At 63.6% G+C, this 20,036-nt stretch overlaps 3 protein-coding genes across 5 annotated transcripts; all 3 read right to left on the bottom strand.

Annotated features, from left to right (window-relative positions):
* Positions 1–1,359: 1,359 nt before the first annotated feature.
* On the bottom strand, positions 1,360–8,798 carry LOC139605446 (lysosomal acid glucosylceramidase-like). Of its 2 annotated transcripts, XM_071456911.1 has the most exons (12): positions 8,718–8,798; positions 5,177–5,265; positions 4,146–4,254; positions 3,829–4,020; positions 3,609–3,755; positions 3,354–3,487; positions 2,841–3,013; positions 2,510–2,747; positions 2,206–2,430; positions 1,953–2,116; positions 1,750–1,875; positions 1,360–1,669 (listed from the first exon to the last, which is right to left on the bottom strand). In XM_071456911.1, the coding sequence occupies exons 1-12, from the start codon at positions 8,761–8,763 to the stop codon at positions 1,561–1,563; spliced, it is 1,752 nt and encodes a 583-aa protein (XP_071313012.1). In that variant the 5' UTR covers positions 8,764–8,798; the 3' UTR covers positions 1,360–1,560. The 2 variants fall into 2 exon arrangements, with proteins under 2 accessions (XP_071313012.1, XP_071313011.1); XM_071456910.1 differs by lacking the exon at positions 8,718–8,798 and having other exon boundaries at positions 5,177–8,091.
* Positions 8,189–14,520, bottom strand: LOC139605449 (lysosomal acid glucosylceramidase-like). The gene is made up of 11 exons (XM_071456914.1): positions 13,172–14,520; positions 12,730–12,837; positions 12,339–12,530; positions 12,118–12,264; positions 11,860–11,993; positions 11,352–11,524; positions 11,011–11,245; positions 10,126–10,350; positions 8,718–8,881; positions 8,515–8,640; positions 8,189–8,443 (listed from the first exon to the last, which is right to left on the bottom strand). The coding sequence occupies exons 2-11, from the start codon at positions 12,788–12,790 to the stop codon at positions 8,338–8,340; spliced, it is 1,563 nt and encodes a 520-aa protein (XP_071313015.1). The 5' UTR covers positions 12,791–12,837; positions 13,172–14,520; the 3' UTR covers positions 8,189–8,337.
* A 2,030-nt stretch (positions 14,521–16,550) lies between these two features.
* Positions 16,551–19,930, bottom strand: LOC139605448 (lysosomal acid glucosylceramidase-like). 2 transcript variants are annotated; one of them, XM_071456913.1, is made up of 10 exons: positions 19,719–19,930; positions 19,256–19,447; positions 19,035–19,181; positions 18,821–18,954; positions 18,569–18,741; positions 18,238–18,475; positions 17,902–18,126; positions 17,666–17,829; positions 17,421–17,546; positions 16,551–16,868 (listed from the first exon to the last, which is right to left on the bottom strand). In XM_071456913.1, exons 1-10 carry the CDS (start codon positions 19,783–19,785, stop codon positions 16,766–16,768), a joined length of 1,569 nt encoding a protein of 522 aa, XP_071313014.1. In that variant the 5' UTR covers positions 19,786–19,930; the 3' UTR covers positions 16,551–16,765. The 2 variants fall into 2 exon arrangements, with proteins under 2 accessions (XP_071313014.1, XP_071313013.1); XM_071456912.1 differs by lacking the exon at positions 19,719–19,930 and having other exon boundaries at positions 19,256–19,698.
* Between the last annotated feature and the right edge of the window lie 106 nt (positions 19,931–20,036).

Here is a 20,036-nt window from a genome sequence, read left to right on the forward strand (position 1 = left end):
TTGCCCAGGCTGGAGTTTTGCAGCAGGCACCAATGTGTCCTGCCTGTGGCTCTGCCCCTCCCTCCAGCCTTGGGTCTTGCTGAGGTCCCACAGGGGGGACCTAAAAGCATCTGTGGCATCTGAGCAGTGTCCCTGTCCCTTCTCCAACAGCTGTGGGGCTGAGCCCCACATCTCCCTGCATCATTCCCCTGTGACAGCACTCAGGGTAGTGCAGACAGCAGCTCTGCAGGGCTGGTACCGCCCCTCCACGCTGCTGCCAGCCCAGCAGCACAGCCGAGACACAAAACCAGAGCCAAGGGCAGCCGAGGCTGCTCGTCAGGACACGTCCCCAGCCCAGGAGCTCTCCCCGCTGCCAGCGGGACACCCGGAGCCCCGCTCCAGCAGCCGGGATCCCTCCAGCGCTGACATCTGTTTGCATTCCAGCACGCCTGCCAGCGCCGGGGAGCTCCTGCAGCTGGCACAGCTGGGAGCGCATGGCGCGGGCTGGGAGCGGGGTCGGGGGCGGCCACCTGGGCTCCGTCTGCCCCCGCGGTCCCCTGGGCCACCGGGCGTGGGGCTGGTGCCGGTGTTGGCCGCGCCGCCGCTCCCGCTGGCCGCTGCCGGTTTACGATGCACGGATGGAAAGGCGGCGCGGGGCCAGGCCGGCACACAGCCCTCGCTTGTTTGGCCGCCGGCTGCCACCGCCAGCGGCATCCCAGCCCTGCTGCTGCGGCGGCTGAATGTCCCCAGGCTGCGCTCCTGTGCCCCCCAGCCAGGCACCGCCAGCGGCATCCCAGCCCTGCTGCTGCGGCGGCTGAATGTCCCCAGGCTGCGCTCCTGTGCCCCCCTAGCCGGGCGCAGTAGCCAGGGGCCCCCACACTGGGCTGGAGCAGAGCCACGGTGCTGGGCCAGCTGCGGAGCCTCCCCCATACTGGCCCAGTTCGAGGGGCCCCACTGGGAGGGGATGAGTCAGTGCAAACCCACCCCCCCCCAGCACGCTCCCCTCTAACGTCACTCAGGAACTATGTGCCCCGTGCTCCCGGTTCCCATTAGCTGCAGGGGCTGATGGCTGCTCCAGCAGGAGAAAGCACAGCTCTGGCTGGGGAGAAGCTGGAGCTGCCGACGCCAGAGCTCTGCTCTAAATCCCGGCTGCGTGTCCTGACTGCAGCTTTGGGCCCTTCCCTGCCTGGGGGATGCTGCAGTGGAAGGCAGGAGAGAGATGCCACCCCTTATGGGGACAGCCCCCTGCATCCCCAGCCCTGTGGGATGCCCCAGGAACCTGGGCAGAGGAGGGATGGGACCCATGGGGCCTCAAATCTGTCTCCTCTGGCCCCTGGCATAGTCCTGCCCACAGAGCTGGCACCAAGGGGAGGCCAGGGGTTCAGGCAGGTTTGTAGAAAACCTGTTTATTTTATGAAACATCTAGAAAAGCACAGGCTTTGCAGCCCTAGGGTCATACAGGTCCTCTGGGGTGCAGGGGGCTGCAGGGACTGTGCTGCAGCCCCAACCCCATTGGAGTCTTCTCTCCAAGCTGCCACCAGCAGAGTGTTCCTGGCTCTGGCACCTCCCTCCTCTGCCAGGCTAGGCTGGCTGCTTCCAGAGGAAAGTCTGGATGGAGTCGCTGGGAGCCACGGCCTCGATGAAGCCGACATGTGGGTCAGAGATCCCAAAGGACACATCCGTGGGGGAGCTGTGGAGAAAGCAAGAGGGGATGGGGGCTCAGTGGGCTCAGTGGGGCCTTTTGGCAGGGATCAGAATTGAGCCACTCACCGGTTCAGGACCACCAGCACCACGGCACCGTCGGGGCGCAGGAAAGCAGAGTGCTCCAGGTCACACCGGTGGCACTTCTTGGAAACAGCCAGTCCCACCCGCTGGGAGCCCTCGGGGATGAACTTACTGTGGGGACAAGCAGGGTCAGAGTGTGGTACTTAGGATGTGGTACCTGGAGCCAGCAGCCTGTGGCCCTGACCCACCTGAAGTGCCCCAGGTGGTAGAACATGGGCTGCTTGTAGAAGACATCCTTGCTGCTGTCCACGATGACGGGGCTGTCCACGTAGTTCTTGCTCCAGTTGGGGCCTCCCTCCATGTCCAGGGCCAGGTTCCAGTCGGTCCAGCCTGTCACGTAGTTGTTGAGGTTCTGCAGGGCAGGGGGTGGTCCTGAGCCACGGGCAGGCCCAGGGGCTGACCAGGGTGGCCAATGTGTCCCCAGCTCCCACCAGGCCCTACCGACAGGATGCTGTGGCTGTACTTGCTCCCACGCTCCCAGCCACCCAGGACCACTCTGGGCTCCCAGAAGTAGGAGCCTGTGGAGGCCTCCGTGGAGAGGAGGAAATAGTCTGGGAAGAGGTGATGGGTGATGGTGAGTGTCAGGTCGATGGGTGCCAGAAAATCCAGGTACCAGTGGATGCCGATGCCGCTGATGTAGCTGGCAGCCACAGGGTCTTTGAGAACCTGGCAGGAGAAAAGGATCACCAGTGGCCAGGGCTGGGAGATCTGCTGTGGGGCCAGGACAGCTGCTGTGGGCACTCACCACCTCGGCCCAGTAGGGCAGCATCACCCTCTGGTCATCCAGGATGATGAGCTGGACGTGGCGGTGGGAGCTGTTGGCCAGCGCCGGGCCCAGGTCCTGGGCAATGAAGTCCCTCTGGTGCTCAGGGGAAAAGCCCAGGCACTGGAAGGGGTAGAAGACAATCTCACCAGCCGTGGGCTCGTTCCCTGCTGTCACTGCCCAGAAGGTCAGGTTGTGCTTGGCATATTCATCCAGGAACCTGGTGTGGGGTAGAAGGTGAATGGCCCCATCACACCTGTGCCAGCTCCAGGTATGGCATCCCTGGCACCCACCGCACTCCCGTGGCCCCTACCGGATAAAGTACTTGGCCCAGGCCCGGTGGTACTTGTCCCCAGGGCTGCCCTTCAGTGTTCCCCTCCCTGTCATTGCTCCATTTGTCTTCATCCACACCGGGGAGGTCCAAGGGCTGGCATACAGAGACAGCGGCCGCTTGGCCACTGCCTGCGCTGCTTGGAGGATGGGGATCTAGGGAGAAGTAGGATGGCACAGAGATCTCTGGGTCTGTCCCAGTGCTGGACAGCAGGAGGAGTCACCTCCCTCCCCAGAGGTGGGATGGTGTTCCCTTTCCCCACCCCATCCCATCCCATCTCATCCAATCCCATCCCATAGATCCCATCCCATCCCATGGATCCCATCCCATCCCATGGATCCAATCCCATCCCATAGATCCCATCCCATCCCATCCCATCCCATCCCATCTCGTCCAATCCCATCCCATAGATCCCATCCCATCCCATGGATCCATTCCATTCCATCCCACCCAAGCAGCAGCCCCAGTCCCTCAGACCCTTTCTGCAGGACTCACCTTCATGTGCGTGTCCTCCTCGGTCAGGTTGAAGTGCTTCAGCTCGAAGTCGCCCTCGGCGTCAGCGTAGGTGTACAGGCGGATGGAGAAGTCAGTGCTGGCCATGGGCACACGCACCAGGTTGTACTCAATGCCTGAGGATGGGGCAGGTGGTGATGGGCATCCTCGAGTTGCATTTGGGGGCTCCAGATCCCCCAGGTCCCCAGAACAAATCTCAGCAGCCAGACCCCAACAGCTTTGCTGCCCTGGGCTCACCTTCCTCAGAGAAGTAGGAGCGGAGCAGGTGGTTCTGGGCAGCCTTGGACAGGGACTGGATGTTGATGGCAGCTGCGTCAGTGATGGAGCCACCAAAGCCCTTCACCTTCTGGTACCTCTGTGTTGTGTCCAGGGTGAGGTGGAAATCTGTGGGGACACACAGTGTCACCAGCCCTGCCACCTGTGAGAGGACAGACCCTCCCACAGCCCAGGGTGGTACCTGGGCTCTTGGTGTTGTGCTGGAAGCTCCCCTGGCTCCGCTCCAGCCTCTTGCCAGCCTTGCTGCTCTCATATTTGATGTAGGAGCCAGGGGCTGGCAGGACCAGGGGGTCCAGAGTGTCACAGTACGTGGCACTGCAGGCACAGACCAGTGAGCCATGCCCAAAATCCTTGGCATCACAGGGACGGCCACCTGCAGCAGAGGAAAGAGTGAGTGGGCACTGAGGGCTGTGGCAGGAGCCCAGCTCATCCCTTTGACTCATGACAGACTCCAGATCTGCCACCCTCCAAAGCCCAGGGACACGTGCCAGCACATACCTGTGACCTGCAGGGCTGCCTGTGCCAGCAGGAGCCAGCCCAGGACACTGGCACAGCCTGGCCCCATGGCACCTCTGCTGCAGCGGCTCCGACAATGCCGATGGACACGCTGGGAGCAGGACAAGGTGTCAGCACCCAGAGCTGCTCAGCCTGGCCCAGCCACACACAGGGACAGAGACACAGGGCAGGGAGAGCCCCAGCATCATCCCCCTGCCCAGGGGACCACTAGAACCCCCCTGGCAGGGCTAAGCCTGTCCTGCCCTCTGCCTGCTGCTCCAGCCCAGCATCCACCTTCCCTCCCACCCCTCCAGAGTCCACCAACAGTTCTGGCCATGTCCCAGGTGGGGGTGCAGCCCCCCAGGTGTGGGCAGCCCCCAGGTGTGAGCCTGCTGCTCCTAGCTGCCCACGCTGGCTGTACCCAGCAACTTTGTTCACTCCCATCAATTCCCTCCCACTTCTTCTCCCTCCTCACCCGTTCCACAGCTGTGCCATGCCATGTCATGCCATGCTGCATCACCCCATGTATCCCCAGTGCCCCCCGAGCCATGCCCAGGAGCAAACAGCTCCACACTCCCAATCCCACATGCGTGGCAGCTGGGGTTTGTCCAGCCAGAGTGGTTTGGGGCTCCAGCCCCTGGCATGGAGAGTGCCACACTCCCCTGTTCTTTCAGGTGCTCAACCCTGTCTTGTCCTTCCCATGGTGCTGGGCAAGGAGCCTCTCAATGAGAGCACAGGAGGAGCCACCTCCAAGCCTCGGGACCCTGGTGCCAGACTGAGGACACCTGGGGACCTTTGCCAGGGTGGGATGGTGCTGTCTTGTTGCTCCCCGAGCTCCTGTGGGATGTGGAGCAGGGCCAGGCAGCTGTCCCACCTCCATTGCCTCCCACTCCCTGCCTGGGAATGATGCCCAGCTTGGCCAGGGCATGGCCTCAGCACGGTCCTGCTGCCCAGGGCTGTCCCATGCCCATACCTGTGCCCATCTCTGTCCCCATTCCCACCAGCTGAAGCCACCTCGGACCCAGGGGACTCACCTGCCTCCAAACCACCTCTCGCTGCTGCGTCTCTGTGGCAGCAGTGGCAGGTCCCGTGTCCCGGCTGTGCCTGGTGGGAGGGGATGCTTCTGGAGGAGCAGGAAAGGTGAGTTTGGAATGGGACAGCTCATGGGACTCTGTGTTTGAAGAGGAGCCTGGGGATGATTTTGCAACCTGGCTCCAAAGAGCTTTCCTCACACCGCAGCATTTGCAAAGCTCTCCTGAAACCTGTTCCAGTGGCCAGAGGGAAGCTGGGGAGGGGAGGATGCTCACCAGCCCCCCAAGTGCCTCCATCACCCCCCACAGCCAGGCCTGCCCTGCTCCCTTTGGGAAGAGCAGCTCTGTGTCCCTGGGACACCTCGGACAGGGCAGGGCAGGGTTGGCTGTGCCCGCCTTGGGTCCCTGCTCTTGGCAGCACCTCAGCTTTGTGCTGCCACTGCCACCACCACGACCTGTGTCCCGTTTGTGGCTGCTCCAGGACCTTTCCTGGCACGGGCAGAGGCAGCAGCCGCTCCCGGCAGGGACTCCCGACCCCTCCTGGGGCGGGCACAGCGGGGGCTGCCCGCTCAAGTCCCCTCGCCCCCGCCGTGGCCCGCAGGCCGGAGCCCCACGCCGCAGCGGGCTGGGTGGAGCCGGCAGCAGCGGTTTATCATCGGCAAAACAAGTCTGGGCTCCACACCGTCTAATTTGGGATCCTTCCTAATTACAGGCATCTGCTCCGCAGGAGAAACAGGAGGCGGGCAGAGGCACGGGGGGAGTGGCAGATCCCCGGGGTCCCCCTGGGGCAGCTGGGGAGGGTGGCCAGGAAGAGACCCCCACCCAGGGACCACCGTCCCTCACTCAGTGTCACATCCCCACCCAGGAACCACAGCCCCCGAGCCAGGGTGACAGCCCCCTGTGGGAAATAGTAAAGGTGAGATGATTTTCAGAGAGCTGGAAAAGCAGGCCTCAGAAACAGAAAGAGCAGAGAACTAGCTGCAGCTGCAAAGTCTGAAAGTAAAAAATGTTATGAGTACTTTTAGTACTTTTAGTAATTGGCTAAAACAATTGCCTGTGAGCTTTAGCAATGTGCTATTGGCTAGAAAGTTTTTAAAGTGCTCTGTAACAAAGAAATCTTCAGCTGCTACTGGCTGTACATGAGCTTTACCTTCCTATTGTCTCAACCGTGTCATGAGGCTGATGCAGCAAATAAAGCTCAAGGAATGTACCCCAACAGTCCCATCCCATAAAAAAAACACCTCTCCAACACACCTCCCACCCAAGGCCCTGCTCCTCCTGCTGCCCCCAGAGAAGGGATCCCCCAGCCCACACTGCAGGCAGTGAGGATGGTGGGGGTGGTTCTTCAGCCTCACCCCACCCCTCACAACCATCCTGCTGTGGCTCCAAACAGGCAGGAGCAGCGAGACAGCCCAGAGGGACTGGGCTAAAGCCTTTCCCTGCACGATTGCCCCGGGGCACTACTGAGCACCAGGGAATGCGGGCTCTGTGTGGGCCATCCCAGCACAGCAGAGGTCCGATGTCCCTTGAGAAGGGGACATTCCCAAGGTGTCAGGAATAGAGTGGCAGCAGGACCTGGGCACTGATGAGGTCATACCTCAAATCCTGGGGGGCAGATCTGTGCCCCTCATGAGGGCTGGAGCATGTCCTGAGAAGGGGATGGAGCTGAGGAGGGGTCTGGAGCATGTCCTGAGAAGGGGATGGAGCTGAGGAGGGGTTTGGAGCTCCAGGAGGAGCTGGGGAGGGCTCAGCCTGGAGAAAAGGAGGCTCAGGGGGACCTTGTGGCTCTTCACAATTCCCGACAGGAGGGGACAGCCAGGTGGGGATCAGGCTTTGCTCCCAGGGAACAGGGACAGGACAAGAGGAAATGGCCTCAAGTTGCATCAGGAGAGCTGTGGCATTTCCCAGGAGGGATTTAGGTTGAATATTAAAGAAAATTTCTTCATGGACAGGACTGTGCAGCCCTGGCATCAGCTGCCTGGGGCAATGGTGGAGTCGCCATCCCTGGAGGGATTTAATAAATGTGTAAGGAGCACTTGGGACGTGATTTAGGGCTGGCCTTGGCAGCGCTGGGGGAACTTGGGTTGGACTTGATGATCTTCGAGGTCTTTTCCAACCTCAAGGATTCCATGACTCTATTCTATGATTCTAAGCACAGGCAGCCAGACCCAGCTGCCGTTGGGGCCAGCACTCCCCAGGAACATGGATAAAAGCACAGGACAGGCTGGTGTGCTCCAGGAACAGGGCTGGGACGGAGCCCGGTGCCACCTTCACACCACACTCCAATAAACCAGCTGTAAAGCCTCTGGGTTTTTCATTTTCCCCAACCTCAGCAGTTCCGTGGCTTTCACACAGGGGCATTAGCCAAGGAGAGCTCTGGCTTTCTCATTCCTGTACTTCAAAGGTGCTGGTAACGTTCCCAAAGGCACAGGGAATACTGTAACTGGTATTTAGGGAAAGCAAACAGGACAGGGAGGTCACTCCGGGCTGCGGTCGGTGTTGGCCACAGCCAGAATAGAGGGGACTCTGTCCAGAGGCCACCCTGGAGAGGTGGCACCAGCCTAATTTGTCCATAAGGTTTGGTGGATGGGCACACTGATATCATTTACTCTGCCTTTCTGACAGCATCTGACATTTGGATTTTTTTTTTTAATTCCCCAAAAAAAAAAGTAGGCTGGGGAAAACCAACAGCACATATGGAACGAATCAAGGGCTGGCAGCAGCAGAGGCTCCAGCTGCAGGGATAAACAAGGAGCCACCCGCAGGCCACGGGGGCCGGAGCCCCCGGGGCAGCCCTGGCCCCGGCGAGGAAAACCGAGCGATTTCCGAGCGCGCAGAGGAAACACTGACGGGAACAACGGCGCATTCCGGAGGGAGCGCGTCATGGCTTTACTTGGCGGCCGCCACACACGCGAAGGTTTCAAGGGGGCCACGTGTGGAAGTGTGCTCCAGGAGACGGCGCTGAGGGAACTTCCAGGGGGATGGGAAGTGCCGGGAGGGAGGGGAGGCGGGGAGCAGCAGGTCCCGGGGCCAGGAGCACACGGAGCCCCTCGTGCAGGGGCTGCACTCCCACCTGCTGCTTCCACCCTTGAGGGATGCTGGAAAGGGTGGGGGAAGAGCTGCCCCCCAGCACCGCCCTGAGCCCCCCAGCACTCCCCTGGCTGTCACTGCTGGCGCCACAGGTAGGTCTGGATGGAGTGGGCTGGAGCCACAGTCTCAATGAACCCCATGGCAGGGTCCCGGATTCCAAAGGGCACATCCCGGCCAAACCTGGGGAGCGAGAGAGGCTGAGCAGGCACGGCTGGGGCTGGGCACCACCCCCATCTCCTGCCTGGGCTGACCTGTTGAGGACCACCAGGACAAGGGCACCGTCGGGGCGCAGGACGGCCACGTGCTCCAGCTGGCAGAGGAGGCAGCGGCGGCTGCTGTGCAGCCCCACGCGCCGGGAGCCCGCGGGGATGAACTTGCTGTGGGGAGAGGACCGGGAGAGGGGTTCTGCCCCTGGTCTGGGGCTAGTGGCCACACCTGAGCCCCCCTGACCCACCTGAAGTGCCCCAGGTGGTAGAACATGGGCTGCTTGTAGAAAACATCCTTGCTGCCGTCCACGATGACGGGGCTGTCCACAAAGTTCTTGACCCAGTTGGGGCCTCCGTCCAGGTCCAGGGCCAGGTTCCAGTCGGTCCAACCAGACACAAAGTGGTTCATGACCTGGGAGGGCAGGAAAGGGGCTGAGTGGGGCTCCTCCAGCACTGGGTTGGGGGTGTGAGGGTGGTGTGAGGGCAGAGTGAAGGAGGAGTGAGGGCACTGTGAGGGCCATGTGAGGGCACTGTGAGGGCACTGTGAGGGCACTGTGAGGGCAGAGTGAGGGCAGAGTGGGGGCCGTGTGAGGGCTGTGTGAGGGCCGTGTGAGGGCCGTGTGAGGGCACTGTGAGGGCAGAGTGAGGGCCGTGTGAGGGCAGACTGAGGGCAGAGTGAGGGCCGTGTGAGGGCTGTATGAGGGCCGTATGAGGGCACTGTGAGGGCACTGTGAGGGCCGAGTGAGGGCTGTGTGAGGGCCGTGTGAGGGCACTGTGAGGGCACTGTGAGGGCACTGTGAGGGCCGTGTGAGGGCCGTGTGAGGGCTGTGTGAGGGCCATGTGAGGGCCGTGTGAGGGCCGTGTGAGGGCCGTGTGAGGGCCGTGTGAGGGCAGAATGAGGGCCGTGTGAGGGCCGTGTGAGGGCACTGTGAGGGCCGTGTGAGGGCACTGTGAGGGCCGTGTGAGGGCAGACTGAGGGCCATGTGAGGGCTGTGTGAGGGCCGTGTGAGGGCAGAGTGAGGGCCGTGTGAGGGCCGTGTGAGGGCAGAATGAGGGCCGTGTGAGGGCACTGTGAGGGCACTGTGAGGGCCGTGTGAGGGCACTGTGAGGGCCGTGTGAGGGCAGAATGAGGGCCATGTGAGGGCCGTGTGAGGGCAGAGTGAGGGCCATGTGAGGGCCGTGTGAGGGCAGAGTGAGGGCCGTGTGAGGGCCGTGTGAGGGCCATGTGAGGGCCGTGTGAGGGCAGAGTGAGGGCACTGTGAGGGCTGTGTGAGGGCTGTGTGAGGGCACTGTGAGGGCAGAGTGAGGGCAGACTGAGGGCCATGTGAGGGCCGTGTGAAGGCCGTGTGAGGGCACTGTGAGGGCCGTGTGAGGGCTGTGTGAGGGCCGTGTGAGGGCAGAGTGAGGGCCGTGTGAGGGCCGTGTGAGGGCCGTGTGAGGGCCATGTGAGGGCCGTGTGAGGGCACTGTGAGGGCACTGTGAGGGCCGTGTGAGGGCACTGTGAGGGCCGTGTGAGGGCAGAGTGAGGGCCATGTGAGGGCCGTGTGAGGGCAGAGTGAGGGCCGTGTGAGGGCCGTGTGAGGGCCGTGTGAGGGCAGAGTGAGGGCACTGTGAGGGCTGTGTGAGGGCTGTGTGAGGGCACTGTGAGGGCTGTACCGTCAGGATGCTGTAGCTGTAGTGGTCTCCTCGCTCCCAGCAGCCCAGGGACACGGCGAAGCGGAACATGAAGAAGCCAGTGCAGGCCTCGGTGTAGAGGAGGAAATGGTCAGGGAAGAGCTTGTGAGTGGCCTCCAGGCTCCAGGCAGGTGGGACGATGGCGTCCAGGTACCAGTGGACGGCCAGGCCAGCCACGTAACGGGCAGCTGTAGCATTTCCCAGCACCTGGGGAGCAAAGGAGATGCCTCACACTGAGGCCACCCATGCCTGAAGCCTGCAGGGATGGACACATGGACTCCATATGGCCTCTCAGGGCCACCTCTTGTCCCCTCCTGTGGGCACCACACCCTTTGAGCAGCACCCTAGCATGGATCTGGTGCCCCAACATGGCCTTGGCACCTCCTTGGGGGCAGTGCTAAGGAGGTGGGCACAGGTTTTCCCCTCAGTGGGCCCCTTGCCCCCAGCCCAGCTCTGCTGCTGCCTGGTCCTCCTCCACACACCCCTGGGGTGGTCCAGCCCTGCAGCCATGGAGGGAAAGGAGGAACACACTGCCTGGCTTGAAGCTGGGGCAGGAGCACGTTTTCCTTTCTTTCCTCCTAATTTAAGGCAAATATCCCCAAACAGCATCATGGGGGGAAACCAAATCAGCCAAAACTCTGCCCGGAAAAAGGTGCTGGTGCCCAGCAGCTGCGGCAGGATCCGGGGATCCAGGGTGTGGGTGCCACCTCCTGTCCTCACTCCCGCCGGGCACAGGCGGAGGCGGCCGCTCCGGCAGACCCGGTTTGCTCCCACTCTCTAGGGCTGGGAGAGGCCACGGCTCCATCTCCCAAAGAGCCTGGGGCTGGGCAGCGAGGCGGAGGGGAAGGAAGGGGCGCTGCTCTTCACCACTTTGGCCCAGTGCGGGAGGTGGATGCGCTGGTCGTCGAGCATGAGGAGCCGTGTGCGGTGGGGGCTGCGGGCCAGCGCGGGGCCCAGGTCCTGCGCGATGAAATCCCGCTGCTGGGCGGCCGTGAAGGCGATGGTGGGGGCTTGGGGGGGCGTGAAGAGCCCCGCCAGCGGCTCGTTCTGGGCCGTCACCGCCCAGAAGGTCACGTTGCGTTTTGCATATTCATCCAGGAACCTGGTGTGGAGAAGCGGGGGCAGAATCAGATGTGCTGCCCCCCCCGACCCCACCCCACTCCCCGATCCTCCCGCTGTCCGTCCCAGCCTGGCTCCACAGACGGTACTTGATGAAGTAGTTGGCCCAGGTCTTGTGGTACTTGTCCCCTGCCTTCCCCTTCAGAGTCCCCTTCCCACGGACGTCCCCGTTACTCTTCATCCAGGCTGGGGCGGTCCAGGGGCTGGCAAACAGCAGCAGCGGCCGCTTGCTCATGGCCAAAGCTCGGCGCAGGAGGGGAATCTGTGGGAGGGGGCAGAGGGAGAGGGTCAGCTCCAGCTGCAGCTCCCCAGAACCACAGAGCCCAAAGCACGGGAGAACTCAAAGGACCTCAGCAGGGACTGGCGGCTGGCAAGCACCACCCCCCGGCACAGCGCCCTGGCTCCTCACCCTGCCCGTGCCAGCTGGGATGCGCCAGGACGTGCCCCGGAGGAGGTGCCAGCTCCCACAGGCTGTCCCCATGCACACTGCCACGGCGGGCAGGGACAGCAGCACCTGGTCCTGGGGGTCCCAGCACACGCAGGAGCTCCGGCACAAGAGGGGACAAGGTGCTGATGGCAGCGGCTTCAGCCTCCCACCTTCATCTTCACGTCCTCGTCCGCCAGCCTGAAGTGCTTCAGCTCGTAGTCCTTGGGGACATCATCGTAGCTGTAGGGGCGCACGGAGAAGTCGCTGCACGCCATGGGGACCCGGATGAGGTTGTACTCGATCCCTGAGGAGCAGGAAAAGCATCAAGTGGCACCGGAGCAGGTGACGATGTCCCTGCAGCGGGGACAGGCACAGCCACCTCTGGTGACCCCAGGATCTGCTCCCACTGCCGTGCCCTCACTGCTCACCGCTCTCGGAGAAGTAGGAGCGCAGCAGATTGTCCTGGGCCGGCTGGGACAGCTTCAGGATGTTCATGGCAGCAGCATCGGAGAGGGAGCCGCCGAATCCCTTCACGTGCTGGTACAGCGTGGAGATGTTGAGCGTCAGCAGCAGCCCTGCGGGAAGAGCCCGGCTCGGTCCCTGCTGCCCGAGGGGCCGCGGTGGCACCGCCACCCACCAGTGGCGCTACCTCGGGTGCTCAGACTGCTCTGGAATTTCCCCTCGCTCCGCTCCAGCCGCTTGCCGGCCTTGCTGCTCTCATATTTGACGTAGGAGCCGGGGGCTGGCACGACCAGGGGGTCCAGCGTGTCACAGTAGGTGGCATTGCAGACACAGACCAGCGAGCCGTGCCCAAAATCCTTGGGGATGCAGGGTCGGGCACCTGGGAGGCACGGGAGGGTGGGGGTGGCTGCCGGCTCAGGGACGTGTCCCCATCTGCTCCCCTGCCTGCCCCGGGGAGATGCCACTGTCCCCGTGCTCCGCATCCCGGGCACCTCCCGGGCACCTCCCGGGCACCCAGCCCCGCGCTGCCCCAGGGTGCTCAAGCCCCGCTGCCACCCCCGCGACGTCCCCGGGCTCACCTGCCACCTGGGGCACCGGCAGCAGCAGCAGCAGCCAGCCCAGGATGCCGAGAGCCCGCATGGCCCCTCCGCGTTCCCCGAGCTCTGGAAGGTCCCGGGGAGCAGCACCTGCGGCGGGGACACCCTCAGGCCCGGCAGGGGGATGGAGGGATCAGCCCCATCTCCTCAGCCCCTTCCAGCGCCACGGAGCTCCTGTCACACCCTGTATTCCCCCTAAACCCCCTCATCTCGCTCGGGGAGGGTCCAGCCCTGCCAGGAGCCCGCAGCGCGCCCGCCTTCACCCCGGCTGCTCCCGACCTGCACTGCCGCCAGCCCTCCTCCTCCTCCTCAGCAGCTGCAGCCTCCCCACCTGGCCTTTACAGGGAGCTGCTCGGAGACCTCCCTCCGCAGCACACCCTCTCCCACCCCCACAGCTCCTCCTTGCTCCGCTCCCGGCCCGTACCTGCCCTGGGGCGAGGACCGCCGATCACCTGCTCGCCGGGTCCCCTTCGTCCTCCACTGCCACGGCAAGGAGGGACAGGGACACGGTGCTGGCAGCTGGGCCTCAGTGAAACGTCCAACCTGCACAGAGAAGGGTCACAGGAGCAGATCTGAGACCCCACTGAAGGAGGAGCTGATTATTTTGTCAGGCAGGGTCTGGATGAGCCCCTGAGAGCCCAGCAGAGCCAAGGGCAGGCTCATGGCACGGCTGTCTGTCCTGCTGGGCACCTCCAACAGGACACCCACTTATCCCTGCCCACCACCCTGCTGTCCCCACTGTCCCCCAGGAGCCACAGGGCTGTGCAGGAGGGTCCAGGACACCCAGGCAAGGTCAGTGAACGTGGCTGCACAGTTCAGGGCAGCATAGGGGCACAGCAAGGGTGGCCAAGTGGGAGCTGGGGCTCTTGCCATTCCCTGCCCAAGCCTTTGGCATCACTCTGCCCAGCTCAGCAGTAACAGCAGTGACAGCAGTGGCAGCAGTGACAGCAAGCAGGCAATACCCCAGCTCCTGGGCAAGCAGGGCTGCACTCCAGCTGTCAACAACAGCAGTTAGACCCTCAAAGGGGACCCTGCTGTCCCAACACCATGCCAGGAGCAGAGCCCAGCTCTGGTGCTCCTGTAGCACTCCCTGCTCCTCCAGGAGTCACCCTCCAGCCCAGCAAGCCAAGGCTGACCTGGGCCAGCTCACCTGGGCACACAGACCCTACCTGGTGCCATCACCCAGGATGTCCCCACTCCTGTAGACACGTAGCCCTCACTGTGGGGACATCCTCAGCATCCCCACACAGGGCTGGTGTGGGAATGGAGAGTGGCCACATCTCAGCCACAGCTCCCAGCCACAGCTCTGCTGGCTTGGAGCATCAATCAGCAGCTCAGGGCTGCCCTGCACAGGGTTAAACTGCTCCGTTAGATTTCCCTCCATGGGTGGAGCAGCACTTTGTGACTAATTTTCTCCATTTCTGGCATATCAGATACAGCTCTGGGGCAAATCAATTCATCAAATTTCCTCCTAACCCCAGCATTGCCCTGCCATGGGCCCTGCCACAGTTCCACCCCTCTGCTGGGAGCTGAGCCATGAGACACCTGAGCCTCTGGGGCTGGGGCAGATGGGGCCAGGCAGCCCCTGGTTACAGCTCACGGGGCAAACAGGTGCCCCAGGAAGGAGCTCCTGTCCCTGTCCCGCTGCACCGTGGCTCTCCCACCTCCCAAGTGTGATTAAGGTGTGACCAGACTGCTACACCCAGGCTAATGAGCCCCAATTTTGGGGAGGGATTAATAGCTCCTAAGGCAATCAGCCGCCTTGGAACTCACTTCCAGACATCCGTGATGCCCCCACTCACCCTTCCCCATTCCAAGCTCCAGTTCTTCCTGCCCCCCATCACCCACAGCCCCCCAGCTGGCTCAGGTCCCACAGCTCCTGGAAGCAAAACACCGCGGAGGCTGCTGGAGCTCATCCTTATCAACACCAGCTGATAAGAGCGCCCTGCTGAGCAGGAAAAGTGAGACCCAGGGGCCGGGCAACGCCTCACATGGCACAGCAGATACCAGGCAGTGCCACCAAGCCCATAAAGCTGCTTCTTGTGGCCAATCTCTAAAGAGGGGGAGCTCCTGGGGGTGGCAGGGGCCTCGTGGCATGGTGTGACCGCCCTTTGCAGTGCTCAGGTGGGTTTGTTCAAGGAGGTGGGGTCAAAGGAGCCACCAGAGGAGCCAGAGGGTGAATTTTGTCCCTAAGCCAGGCCAGTGTGGATGGGGACACAGGGACATGGAGCTGGGCTGAGTCACCTTTCAGGGGATCACGACTTTGTTAATATTTATGCCAAAGAGCCTCAGTGTGGCATCACAGCAACTCCTTCCCAACAGCGAGACCCCAGCCCAGAGCACGTGGGGACAGTCCTCAGGGTGACCCAGGGTGACACCAGCAGCCCCCAGTCACCACGAGCCCCACACAAGCCAAGGCTTTGCACAAGAATTAATGAGCAGAGCCAAGCCCAGCGACGTCGGAGGATTCGCCCCCGCTGCGTTTATCCCAGAGCCAGTCGGTCCTTGAGCACCGAGCCGAGCGCAGCGGCACCGGGGTGATTCAGCATCCGGCCACAGCTGCGAGCAGCCGGGCAGGTAAGCGAGGAACAGGTGGGGGAGCGGCCCTGCAGCGGGAGAGGGATGCTGGCAGCGGGGCGATGGGGATGGGGCTCGCTTCGTGATCCTGGAGAAACATTTCCCTCTTGTGGACAAACACAAACAGCCTCGGGGCAGGAGCGGGCTGCTCTCGCCAGGACTCTGGCGGCAGCTCCCGGGGTCCCACGAGCAGCATCCCTGGTGCTCCGTGGCGTGCCAGTGTCCCAGGGTGACACTGTCACTCACCGGCCACGCCTGGGCTGTGCTCAGCCCACGCAGCATCGCGGCTGTCAGTCCTGACAGCACCCCTGGGCACATCCCACCTGCACGGATCCCCGCCGCCCTCCTCACCCTGAAATTATGACCTCCCTGCCCTAATCTCCTGCTCTCACACCCTGCCAGCTCCCTCCCTCCTTCCTGGGTGCGCCCACACTCAGCACCCACTCCCGGTCCTGCCCCCGCTTGCTCCAGGCACCCCAGATCTGTGGTGGGTGCTGAGCCCCTGGTGCATCCCCAGCTTCCCCACCACGGTGGGGACCCCTCAGATCAGCCCCCATGGGGAACAGGAGGCTCCAGGCAGGGCTGCTGCAGCCTGGACAGCCTCCCTGCCCCAGAAAGGCCCCAGGAGCAGATGGGGCTCAGCTAGAGCTGGCTGGGACCCTGAGCCCCCCATGCTGCCATGCTCCTGGAGCTGGCCCTGCCTCCAGCCCTGGCCTCAGGACCTTGGTCTGGGACAGATGTGACCCACAGAGCCCCTGGCCTGACATCGGGCTGCAGGTGGCTCCAGAGTGGCAGGGAAAGCACAGAAAGCTGAGGCTTGGCTGCAATCCCTGCTCAGCCCTTCCATCGAGGGTGGGTGTCCAAGTGCTTTGTGCCTGCTCCTGATGCAGCACCCAGGGCATTCAGGGTGACTCCCGAGCCACCTGATAGCTCCTAAAACCTGTCCCCATCAGCAGCAGGAGCACACCTGGGCTCTGCTCAGCCCCAGCCAGGCAGTGCATGCTCAGAGCTGGGAGCAGACTCCTGCCTGGAGCGTCTCAGCAGGGTGAGCCCCACGGGAGCTGAGCTGGGCAGAGGGGCAGGGCAGGGAGAGGGGGCTGCCCACGACGCTCCAGCTGCTCTGTGCTGCTCTCCAGGCTCCAGCAGGCTCCAGGCCGGGGTGGCACCCAGCCACAGTGCCCAGGAGCGGGGGAGGGACCCGGAGCTTTCTCTTGCAGCCGCAGACATCAAGGCAGCATCCATGTTTAATGTCGGAACAGCAGAACACAGCGCTCACAGCCTGTGGGGTCTCCACCCTGAGGGGCACCGTGCCCCCGGCCCTCCTGCACACGCTCAGCGTCCCCGGCCCGCTCTGGCTCTGTCACAGCCCCGGGGACGCTGCCCCTGGCCCGAGCCCGCGGGCAGCTGGGGCTGCGCGTCTGGCCCCCGGCGCTCGGCCCCGTCACTGCCGCTGCCACACGTAGGTCTGGATGGAGTTGGCCGGAGCCACGGCCGCCAGGAGGCCCACGGTGTCTGCCAGCCCAAAGGTGATGTCCTGGGGGGACCTGCGGGGTGACAGCAGGGTGGTCACACCTGCAGCACCTGCACAGGGCCCAGCAGGATGGGGTCCCATACAGGGCTGGCAGGATGGGGGTCACACATAGGGGTGATGGGACAGGGGTCCCACACGGGGGTGGCAGGACCGGGATCCCACATGGGGCTGGCAGGATGGGGATGCCATACAGGGGTGGCAGGGCCGGGATCCCACATGGGGCTGGCAGGATGGGGGTGCTATACAGGGGTGGCAGGTGGGGGTCCCACACAGGAGTGATGGGACAAAGGTCCCACACAGAGGTGGCAGCTTGGGGGTCCCTCATGGGGGTGGAAGGACGAGAGTCCCACATAAGGCAGGCAGGATGGGGGTCCCACATAGGGCTAATGGGACAGGGGTCCCACACACAGCTGGCAGGATGGGATCCCACACAGGGGTGGCAGGACAGGGGTCCCTCACAGGGGTGGCAGGACGGGGGTCCCTCACAGGGCTGATGGGACAGGGGTCCCACACACAGCTGGCAGGACAGGGGTCCCACACAGGGGGGCCAGGCTGCATCACCCACCGGTTCAGAACCACCACAACCACAGCCCCATCAGGGCGCAGGAAAGCCGTGTACTCCAGCGCTGTCTTCTTGGACTCTCTGGAGGCGACGAGCCCCACACGCTGGGAGCCCTCGGGGATGAATTTACTGAACAGACAAATGAGAAACAACCTCAGGGAGACCCCAGAAGAGCTCCTCTCGAGCCAAATTTGCCTTGCTTCTCTCAGGACAAGGCAGCTTAGCACATGTTGTGGGCTCCAACCCACCTGAAGTGCCCCATGTGGTAGAACATGGGCTGCTTGTAGAAGATGCCTTCACTGCTGTCCACGATGATGGGGCTGTCCACATAGTTCTTGACCCAGTTAGGGCCCCCCTCCAGATCCAGGGCCAGATTCCAGTCAGTCCAGCCGGCCACAAAGTGGTTCAGATTCTGCAACAGGACAGCTCAGATGCCTGCCCAGCACCAACAACCCTCCCCAGGGCCAGCACGCAAGGGCCTCACCGTCAGGATGCTGTGGCTGTATTGGTTGCCCCGCTCCCAGCAGCCCAGAATCACATCCCGCTCCCAGAAATGGGCCCCGATGCACGCCTCCGTGGCCAGGATAAAGTAGTCAGGGAAGAGCTCATGAGTGGGCAGCACTGTGTCCTGTATGGGGCCGATGAAGTCCAGGTACCAGTGGATGCCGATGCCATGGACGTAGCGAGCTGCCTGCTCATCCTCCAGGACCTGGCAGGGAGAAGAGTCAATCCCATGGGGCACAGAGGCCCAGCCCTCCACAGGCAGAGCACCCAAGCCCCCCACAAGGACAGGGGCTCTTCCCAGGGTCACCACACTCACCACTCTGGCCCAGTGTGGCAGGTGGAGCCGGTTGTCGTCTAGGATGATGAGCTGGACGTGGCGGTGGGAGCTGTTGGCCAGTGCTGGGCCCAGGTCGCGAGCAATGAAGTCCCTCTGCTGCTCAGCTGTGAAACCCAGGCACTGGAAGGGGTAGTTGTTGATCAGCCCTGCCGTGGGCTCGTTCTCTGCTGTCACTGCCCAGAATGTCACATTGTGCTTGGCGTATTCATCCAGGAACCTGGCGTGGGGGGAAGGGGCGAGCCGTGAGGAGTCCCCAGCGCCACCACTGAGAGGCCCCCGGGTATCTCCCCTGGCCCCAGCAGCTCCTCACCGTACAAAGTAGTTGGCCCAGGTCTTGTGGTACTTGTCCCCTGCCTGCCCCTTCAGTGTCCCCTTCCCCACGTAGGACTCGCTGGTCTTCAGCCAGGTGGGGGAGGTCCAGGGGCTGGCGTACAGCGACAGCGGCCGCTTGCTCATGGCTGAGGCTCGGTGAAGGAGGGGGATCTGCAGGAGGAGGTGGAGGGGCCAGCTCAGCTCAGCCCCCATGACCCTCCACCCTCCCCTGCTCCCTCCCACCGCTCGCCTTCAGCTTGGTGTCCTCGTCCCGCAGGGCGAAGTGGGTGAGCTCGTAGTCGTAGGGGACGTCATCGTAGGTGTAGGCATGGAGGGAGAAGTCACAGCTGGCCATGGGGAGCCGGATGAGGTTGTACTCCAGCCCTGCCAGCACAGCGGGACACGAGGTGTCCATGATGTCCATACTCCCTGTCACCATCCCACCTGTGTCCCCCACGTCCTACCCTCCTCAGAGAAGTAGGAGCGCAGCAGGTGATCCTGTGCTCTTTCCGGCAGGGATAAGATGTTGATGGCGGCTGCGTCGGTGATGGAGCCACCAAAACCCTTCACCCTCTGGAAGCGCTGCGTCGTGTCCAGCCTGAGGACAACATCTGCAGGGAGGGGAGCCCAGCATGATGGTGGGTTGCTGCAGGGTCCATCCCATCCCTGCCGGCCGCGGCAGTACCTGGGGCGCAGAGTTTGTGCTGGAATTTCCCCTCGCTCCGCTCCAGCCGCTTGCCGGCCTTGCTGCTCTCGTACTTGACGTAGTAGCCGGCGGCTGGCAGGACCAGGGGGTCCAGCGTGTCACAGTAGGTGGCATTGCAGACACAGACCATGGCATCACGGCCGAAGTACTTGGGGCTGCAGGGCCGGGCGCCTGGGGGGCACGGAGGGTGGTGGGGGCAGCCCCAGGGACGTGTCCCTGCCAGCTCTCCCGCCTGCTCCGGGGGTGACGCCATTGCCCCCCTGCTCCACACGCCGGCACCTCCCGGGCACCGAGCCCCGCGCTGCCCACGGACCCCCAGACAACTCCCGGGCATCCCCGCCACGGACTCCAAAGGTATTCCCAGCTCCTCCCCTCCCATTCCGGGCCGCCCCGGGACCCCCATCCCCGGGCCCACCGCGTATCCCGGGTCCCCCTCGCTCACCTGCGGCCCGGTGCACGGCCAGCAGCACCGGCAGCAGCCGCCAGCACAGGGCACCGACCGCCCCCATGGCCCCGCCGCTCCCGGTGCGCTCGGAGCCGGCCCGGCAGCACCGGCTCCGCCGCCGGCCTTGCCTTTAAGGGAGCCCGGGCAGCTCGTCCCGCCCACACCCGGTGCAGGAGCGGCACCGACTCTGGGCGGGCTTGGCCCCGGCCCTTCCCCCGCTCCGGTTCTGGCTCCGCGAACCGGGAGAACCGCGTGGGAACGGGGTCGCTTCCCCCCGACCCGTCCCCGAGAAGAGCAGCCAGTCCCAGTCCCGGT

Source organism: Agelaius tricolor, unplaced genomic scaffold (assembly GCF_023055355.1).
Source record: "Agelaius tricolor isolate 1412-34295 unplaced genomic scaffold, bAgeTri1.0.p SCAF_66, whole genome shotgun sequence".
Classification (NCBI taxonomy): Eukaryota; Metazoa; Chordata; class Aves; order Passeriformes; family Icteridae; genus Agelaius; species Agelaius tricolor.